The 9,358-nt window shown below is 39.4% G+C and overlaps 1 protein-coding gene across 1 annotated transcript; it reads left to right on the plus strand.

Annotated features, from left to right (window-relative positions):
• Positions 1–3,781: 3,781 nt before the first annotated feature.
• On the plus strand, positions 3,782–4,827 carry LOC132601525 (uncharacterized). The gene is made up of 3 exons (XM_060314605.1): positions 3,782–3,997; positions 4,042–4,476; positions 4,579–4,827. Exons 1-3 carry the CDS (start codon positions 3,782–3,784, stop codon positions 4,825–4,827), a joined length of 900 nt encoding a protein of 299 aa, XP_060170588.1.
• Positions 4,828–9,358: the final 4,531 nt, after the last annotated feature.

Genomic DNA, 9,358 nt, shown 5'->3' on the forward strand with positions numbered 1-9,358 from the left:
ATGTGTTTGAAAGTTGAAACACTTGGATTGTAAAAGAATATGGAAAATGGGTCTTGAATGTGGGAATAGTGTCATCCTTGAGTAATAGTTTGGATTGAGTAATGATTCATGAGATGATATGATTATAATCATGTTATAAATGATGTTAAGAACATGGGATAGACATTGTATATGAACGAATGTAATCGTGTGTTATGACCATAGATATGGATGACTTGAAGTGAATTGAGAAATATGGATAATGTAGAATGAATAAAGACTATTGCTATGATGTTGTGAATGTATGATTGATGTTTGGGAGTTGATATATGATATGGAGGAAGTCGTATAAATAAAGGAGATGCTGCCCAATTTTCTCTAGCTTTAGTCGTGTATGCTAGCTATCGATTTTCTAATGATAGTATAACTCTAATGAAGGTAGAAATGTGAGCATTGAAGGAGAACGTGCAAGTGATAAAATAGTTGAACGGAAAGGTATGTAAGGCTAACCTTTCTTTCATAAGGCATGGTTCTTTAGCCAAATATCTATTCCTCTATGAGCCTATGATGCTCTCCAAATGATTCTATCTTCAAAAAGCTACAAAGCTTATAATTCTTGATATGTATTACGATTGTACTAAGTTCCTCATATGACGAATAATCCTATAGGGATAGATGTAATGAACGACGATAATGGTAATGATGACGACGATAATAGCGATAACGACAATGATGACGATGATAGTAGTAATAATGCTAAAGATGCCTATGAGCTTATATGTATGTGTGCCTATGTATGGCTATTATGAAACCCCGAGCTTATATGGCCGGGTAGAATATATAGATGTATATATATGTATATGACGATGCGTGCGCACCTCTACAGTTGGGTACGGATAACCCTGAAGCCTTGGTAGGGCTAGGTATGTGTAACCCTGAAGCCTTGGTTGGCCAGGTCTGTATGATAACCGAGCCTACCATGGTCGGGTACGTGAAACACTGAACCTTCATCGTCGAGTATGCTATGTAAATGATATGTATATGATATGGATATGTATATGATATAGATATGAGTATGAATACGAATAAGAATATGTGTATGAATATGATTATGGATACGAAATGTAAATGAGTACGGATATGAAAACGGATACGGATGTGGATGTGGGTACACAATCACGCATTAGAAATGGAAAGTCCCTATGAAAGGAAAGTAAGTGCTTATGACGATGATACTACTGTCTCCCATCTTATGCTATTTCATATGTTGCGTATTATGCTTCTATATTGATATTGTTCATGCTTTGCATACTCAGTACATTCTCCGTACTGACGTCCTTTTGTTTGTGGACGTTGCGTCATGCCCGCAGGTGGCCAGGGAGACAGACTTGATCCATAGCTATACTTTTTAGGGACTACATAGCGGAGCTCCACTTCATTCGGAGCTATAGCTTTTGGGTATTGATTCTTTTGTATACATATTTATGGGCATAACGGGGTCCTGTCTCGCCTATATGATATGACATATTCTCTTTAGAGGCTCGTAGACATGTGCATATGGTTAGATGTGTTTGGCCTTGTCGGCCTATATTTTAGATGTCATTTTGTTAGCCTCGTCGGCTTATGTACATTGCTATGGGCATGGCCATTAATAGTGATATGAATATATGTATTGTGGCCCAATGGAAATAGTATGATTGATGGATAGAAAGTACGATTTAACATGTGGCTCACCTAGATGTAAATGTAAAGGTATGTTAAGAGGTGCCCGGGTGGGCTAGCACCGGGTGCCCGTCGCGACCCTCCGGTTGGGTTGTGATAGGAGGTTAGAAGTTTGTTGTTTGTTTGTTGACTTGTATATCTTGCATAATGATCGGGAAGTGTACTTGATATCGTGAGTTGCTATACGTCCTAGTTGTTGGTATCAATCAAAGTGGTGGTGTTCCTAGGCTAGATTCATTGAGAGTGGTTTTAATGCTTACTCGAGGACGAGCAAGAGTTTAAGTGTGGGATGGTGATATTCGGCCAAAAATGCATATATTTAGTCATTATTGCCTCACATTTTAATACTTTTAATCATCTTTTGGGTATTATTATATTGAGTTCTGCTTAATATTATATTTTATTTTGTAGAAATAAAGAATTGCAAAATTGAAAAGATTTGGAGCAAAATTGAATAAAGATCGGAAGAAAAAGAAAGGAGAAAAAGGTGCAAAAACTCATTGAGGTTGAAAAACAAGGAAAAATGATTCTTTTAAATAAAATAAAAGGCTGGCACAAATATTCAAGACAATTTGGAGAAATATCGAAAAGCCAAATTAAATGAAGCAAGAAGCAGAATGAAGTGCATATATTGTTTTGTGTACGTGCAGTGGTAGCAAAAAATGGAAGTGAAAAAGGAATACACCTAAAGTTTGTCTATGTGGAAACCTGCAGGCATGAAACCGCAAACAATTTGGCTGGTATGCACAGTGCGTGGCTGCCAAGCTACTGTTCGAAGAAAATATTATTTCCCAATTTATTTTGGACTTGGTTATTTCGTTTGGGCTTTTTAATACACCTATAAATAGTCCATAAGACAGGATGTTTACACACTTTTGGATAACTTGTGACCTAGAGTTTAAAACTTTGGACCTAGAGAGAGCTTGGAGCTGCTGTGGAGGCCGTAGTTACAGAGTTTTACCTTCTCTTCTTTGTAATGCTCATTTTTACGTTTTTATTCGGATGATTGGTTATTTTTCCTCCATGTCTATGTGGAGCTAAACTCTTTAGTTATAATATTTTGGCTCAAACATGAAAGTTGGCATTTGATTATCGTTTATATCTATTGATTTTCCATCTTTGGGTTATTTATTTATTTATTCTTGATCTTAATTGGTTGATTATTTGACGAAATAGTTAGACACTATCTGTGGCATGTGAATTGAACTAGGGATAGGGAATTTGCATGTCTAATAATAATAAATAGAGCTTGTTCGATTAATCATTTCGCTAATGAGGATAGGAATGTACCCTTTAGCCTCGCTTAGTTGAATACGGAGATATAAACGCGTTCTTGTTATTTTCTGACCATAGTAATATAGGCGTTGGAGTAACATCTACAAGCTTGTGAGCAACTCGGAAGATACTCATAAAGTTAACATCAACCCATTAACTAGTAACCCATAGGTAGAATGATTTGAAGACTCAACTGAATTGTTAGTGGTCATAGCACTTGATCTATCTCTTCGAAAAATCCGCTCTTTCTTGGTTGAAGTTCATTATTTGCTTTCTTTTATTTTTATTTAGTTTATAAATATAAATTTGGATTTTATTTCTTGTTTAGATAATTAGCATTAGTTTAATTTAGTTGATGGTTAATCATAAGTCTCTGTGGGTACAATATCTGGACTTTAAATCCTATATTACTTGTACAACCGCATATACTTGCGTGTGCGTTTGAACTACAACAACATCAATAATTTTGGAAATAGGAGTTCCAATCCCTATATTTCACCAAAGGGTCAGTCAAATGAGCAGGAAGTTCTAAGTTGGAGAGCATGCTTGAGAAGGTGCTAGCCAACCAAGACAAGGCTGATAAAACTTTGAAGGGGTTGACTGAAACTGTGGGATCTCACACATCTTCCATTCAGAAGCTTGAGTCGTAGATGAGAGATATTTCCAGAGAACAATACCCTCCACAGAAGAGAGGACTTCCTAGTGACACTATTCTAAATCCGAAGAGTGGTGGGGGTAATTTGATGAGAGGTGTGCTGCTATTAGTACTCGGAGTGGGAAACTACTTCCAAGTGCAGAAAAAAAGATGACTGATCTCGAGCCGGTTGCTGAAGAAGAAGAGGCACAATCTGATGTGCCAACTATTGTTGAAGAGGTCCAGATAGAGGTTCCTATTGTTAAGCAGGTTGCTGATATTCCGGAAAGTTATATTCCGTTTCTTGATGCCTTCCAAGAGATGATGGGTTTTGCAAAATATTTGAAAGAGCTGTTGACAAAGAAGAGACCGATCAAGCACGACACTGTGAGTATGACTCATCGTGTTAGTTCTATCATATCTACAACCAGGGTTCAGAAGAAAGAGGATCCAGGGGCCTTTATTATTCCGTTGCTCGTAATTTATGTGATAATAGGGCTAGTATTAACCTAATGTCGCTTGCTATATATAAGCAATTGAGGTTGGGAATGCCTAGGCCTACTACCATGCGACTGCAGATGGCTGATAGATCCATAAAGAGGCCAGTTGGGGTTGTTGATGATGTGCTTGTTCGGGTTGGCGACTTCTTTCTATCGGTAGATTTTGTGATTCTTGATTGTGCGGTTGCTCGCGATATTCCTATTATTCTTGGGAGATATTTTCTTTCCATGGGAAGGGCTCTTATGGATTCAGAGAAGAACGAGATCAAATTCCGTGTTAATGATGAAAATGTGACATTTCAGGACTGTAAAGGAATGAAACTACCGAGTGCTTACAAGAGCATTTCGATTATTGATGCCATTGATGTGATAGATAAGGCCGTTGAATTTAAAATGGAAGAATAATGTTTGGGTGAGGCTCTAGCAGCCATATTCGTGAACTTTGATGCTGATGATATGAAAGGTTAGGTAGAGACTGTTAATTCTCTTGTAGGGTTGGGTTCCTACACTTACCAACCAAAGAAGCTGGATCTTGATCTTGAGAATAGAACGACTCCCCCAGTGAAGCCATCTATTGTTGAACCACCTAAGCTTGAGCTTAAGAAGCTTCCTTCGCATATGAGGTATGAGTTTCTTGGTCCAAATAATACTTTGCCAGTGATTGTCTCTGCATTGATGAATGATGAGCAGACAAAGAGGCTGTTGGAGATTTTGTGAGAGTATAGACGTGCGATTGGGTGGACCATTGCTGATATTCGGGGTATTTATTTTTGTATTTGTGAGCACAAAATTCAACTTGAGGAGGATAGTACACCGAGTGTTGAACATCAGAAGAGATTGAATCCACTCATGCAAGAGGTGGTCAAGAAAGAAATTATTAAGTGGTTAGATGCTAGAGTTGTTTATCCTATTCCAGATAGCAAATGGGTGAGCTCAGTACAATGTGTTTCGAAGAAGGGAGGCATCACAGTGGTGCCTAATGCTAAGAACGAGTTGATTCCAACTAGAAATGTTATCAGATAGCGTGTCTGTATGGATTATTGGAGGTTGAATTTTGCAACTTGCAAAGACCATTTCCCCATGCCTTTTATTGATCAGATGCTTGATCGGCTGGCGGGAAGGTCATACTATTGCTTCTTAGATGGGTATTCTGGCTATAACTAAATAAATATTGCTCTAGAAGATCAGGAGAAGACCACTTACACTTGTCCTTATGGGAATTTTCCTTTCACCATGATGCCATTTGGCTTTTGTAATGCACCGGCTACGTTTTAACTGTGTATGATGTCTATCTACTGAAATATGGTTGAGAACTTCTTGGAGGTCTTCATGGATGATTTTTCAGTTGTGGGTGATTCGTTTGATGAATGTCTCGACCACTTAGGTCAAGTGCTGAAGAGATATGAAGAGACTAATCTTGTTATTAACTGGGAGAAGTGTCATTTTATGGTGAAGGAAGTGATCGTCCTCGACCACAAAATCTCTGAGAAAGGTTATATTATAAGAGTGAATAATGGCATATATATGATATGTGGAGACCATATGGGGTGCATCGGTTCATATGTCACTTGCCGAAAAGCCCTCGTTGCTGTAAGCCAAGTGGGGCCCACACGCCAGAAATTTATAAAGGACAGATGAAGAGACATATGAGTAGTATATGGAAAGTTGAGTAAGTCCTAAGAAGGACCCATAAGCCAAATATGGGCATAAGCCCTCCAAAAGGACGATTTAAGGAAACATTTTTGGATGATCTAACTTGGAGGGGCCAAAACGACATTATAAGTTTGGAATTTGGAAACACACTAAGAATGAAAGTTGTAGATAATTGAAAGTTATTTCTAACCATAGGTCGTGGGACCTCACACGATATCGGTATCAATAGTTATGACCTTTTTACTGAACGAACGCGCGGTCAGAAAATTAAGGCTGCGCGAACGCGCCCAAAGGGGGCGCGATCGTGCTGAGTTAATTTTAGGTCGGTCCAGGCAGAACCTGAACCGTTCTATAAAAGGGGAGGCCCCCTATTTTTCAACCAAACACACCCAAAACCTCCCCAAACCTTCCAGAAAATTCCCCAACTTTCCATCATCAACCTTTTAGCCCGAAACCAGGTATAATTCTCAAATCTCGATCCAGACGACATATAGTTGCGACTACAACATTGTGTATTGAGGCGTTGTGGCTTAAGTTCAAGGTTGAGGAGAGAAGATATAGCATTAGTATCGAGATAAAGGTATGAATCTCTTGTTATTAACGTTAATCTTGGTTTAATTACGGAGGAGGGGTTATTAAATTGTTGTAAAGTAATTCTGTTGGTGGAAATATGGGACAAACACCATATGGGCTGTTCTATGGAATAATTTGACATGGGAAATGATGTTATGAATGTTGGTATTGTTATTGTTGTTGTTGGTTGTTGAATTGAGAATTCGGGCTAGGTATATAAACAGGGGAAATGCTGCCCGATTTTCGGCAGAATATAGAATAGTTTTATTTGAAACATGGAATAAGTGTGCAATAAAGAGGCTAACGTTAGCGTAAATCCTCTTAAATGTAGACTTGCGAACTCGGACGAATAAGCGTAGCAAATAGGAGGTTGAACAGGTATGTTAAGGCTCGTCCCTTTCTTTCAAAGGCATGATTCCGGTGTTATGATTCCATAAATGTTTCCATAACCGCCTTGTTTTCAAAAGCTCGAAGTTCATGACTCTTAAAGCCTCTTGTGATGTTAAATGGAATATGTTCTATGATGATTGTGACAATGATGATGAGTCTCTTCTTTTGAAACTCCGAAACTATGATTTGAGGTCATTATGAGATTATTGAGCCATTCAATGAATCTCTTAATTGTACTTATTGTTGATGGTCTCACCTCATGTTACTTCTTCCTTCGAGGTGAGATATAGCGATGATGAGATTCTATTTTCAGTGCTACCTAAGTTCATGATTCTCGAGACTCCCGTGACATCGTCGATTTCATCTTACGATGGTTGATCCTTCAAGGAATGATATAGTGACAATGGTAATGCTAATGATGACGTTGATTTCATTTATATATGGCCAAACCCATCGACAGACCCCTGTGGTCGTCTACTTCTTTCACTTGAGCACCTAAAGTGACCCTTGTTCCATTTAAACACTTTAGGTGGTTCATTTCTATTCCACTTAGACACTTTTTGCACCGTTATCGGAGCAAAACCAACACCAAAGGGGGCGCCACCTCATTGCACATCCAACCAGCCCAAAAGCCCCAATATTTAATGTTCAAAACTCCACGAATTTACAAATTAGTGAATTTACAATTAAAATGAGTTCGCACAATTTAATTGTGTTGACACAATTTAAATGAGCTGGCACAATTTAATTGGCCACTTAATTCACGTAGGAGACGACTAGTGTTGGCTTTGCTCCGATAACGGTGCAAAAAGTGTCTAAGTGGAATAGAAATGGCCCACCTGAAGTGTCTAAATGGAACAAGGGCCACTTTAGGTGCTCAAGTGAAAGAAGTGGACGACCACATGTGTTTGTCGATGGGTTTGGCCTTTATGTATTTTTATGTGTATGTATGTATGTATGTATGCATTGCATCCCACTGATCAGTTGGGGATAACATCGAGTCCCGAAAGGGCCGAGTAAGATAACATCGAGTCCCGAAAGGGCCGAGTAAGATATCATCGAGTCCCGAAAGGGCCGAGTAAGATAACATCGAGTCTCGAAAGGGCCGAGTAATATAACACCGAGTCCCGAAAGGGCCGAGTAAGATAACACCGAGTCCCGAAAGGGCCGAGTAAGATAACACCGAGTCCCGAAAGGGCCGGGTAAGATAACACCGAGTCCAGAAAGGGCCGGGTAAGATGATACCGAGCCTACATGGCAGGGTAAGATGACACCATGTAAGATGCTATGAATATATAAATATATGTATATATTACCGCGCCTTAACGACCGGACGAGATATTATATATGTATGGATATGTATGGAAAAAATCTTAAAAAGCTAAGCATGCATGACATTCGCCTTAAAAGGGCATTCAAAGGTACATGTTGATCTTGTTTATATTACTTTATCCCCATACGTTCATTATATTAATTTTCCATGTTCGGTATTTCTTAATATGTTACTATTCATGCCTTATATACTCAGTACATTGTTCGTACTGACGTCCCTTTTTGTGGACACTGCGTTCATGCCCGCAGGTGTAGATAGATGAGACAAGGATCTTCCATAGTAGGCTGCCTTCAGGTACCAGTTCTGATTGGTGAGCTCCATCTCTTCCTGGAGCACTACCGAGTATATATATATATATATATATATATATATATATATATATATATATATATATATATATATATATATATATATATATATATATATATATATATATATATATATATGTATGATTTTGTTCAGGGTATGTCGGGGGCCCTGTCCCGACTTGTATACTTCAGTCATGTTCATAGAGGCTTTGCAGACAGTTCCTATGTACAACTTAGTCATAGTGTGACGATAGTAATGTTGGCATCATGGGTCCAATATACATATATGTATGCATGATATTATGTTCGCATTTGGCCTCTCGATCCTATTGTTTCCATTTGAGACACGAAGGATGTAAGTTATAAGTTGGTTCGCTCGGTTTTCGTACGGTGCCGGGTGCCAATCACGCCCTACCAAGGGTGGGGTGTGATAAATTGGTATCAGAGAAGTTCTGTCCTAGGGTTGTCTGCAAGCTATGTCTAGCAGAGTCCTGTTTATAGGTGTGAACCCAGCCACATTTATAAACAGGAGGCTGCAGGGCATCTAGGAATCATTGACCTTTCTTTCCGTCTTAGATCGTGCGATAGAGCCAGAGTCTAGGAAAGATCACTTCTGATCCTGTTCCTGCAAGTAAGTGCAGACTGACGAGAGATGAAGAGATCAGCTTCAGGCAATGGGGTGCTAAGAAGGCCCCTAGAGTATATCCAGGACTCCAGGCTCTAGGATCGAGTCGGAGGAGCCTCAGTTATTCCATTGAGATTGATCCCTCGGAGGACCCAGCGACGATTCCTCTAGAGTTTTGACTCCCAGAGAGGAGGACCCCCCTGAGGGCAGTTATGACAAAGATCCGTCCAAGTATTCGACTGGGACACCGGAGGAGGAGATTCCTGAGGCTGAACCAGTTGCTCCTATGGTAGAGCACTACGTCAGACTATCCTCCCAGGTGAGTGTTACAGATTACTCTAGCCCTCTATCCTGGCCGTCGGTAAA

Source organism: Lycium barbarum, chromosome 7 (assembly GCF_019175385.1).
Source record: "Lycium barbarum isolate Lr01 chromosome 7, ASM1917538v2, whole genome shotgun sequence".
Taxonomy (NCBI): domain Eukaryota; kingdom Viridiplantae; phylum Streptophyta; class Magnoliopsida; order Solanales; family Solanaceae; genus Lycium; species Lycium barbarum.

Bases quoted from the DNA above. Each gene is read 5' to 3' on its own strand.
- LOC132601525 (XM_060314605.1), top strand. From the start codon at position 3,782: ATGACTGATCTCGAGCCGGTTGCTGAAGAAGAAGAGGCACAATCTGAT. The intron at 3,998-4,041 runs GTGAGTATGACT...ATCTACAACCAG, and splicing joins GACCGATCAAGCACGACACT to GGTTCAGAAGAAAGAGGATC. The intron at 4,477-4,578 runs GTGATAGATAAG...ATGAAAGGTTAG, and splicing joins CGATTATTGATGCCATTGAT to GTAGAGACTGTTAATTCTCT.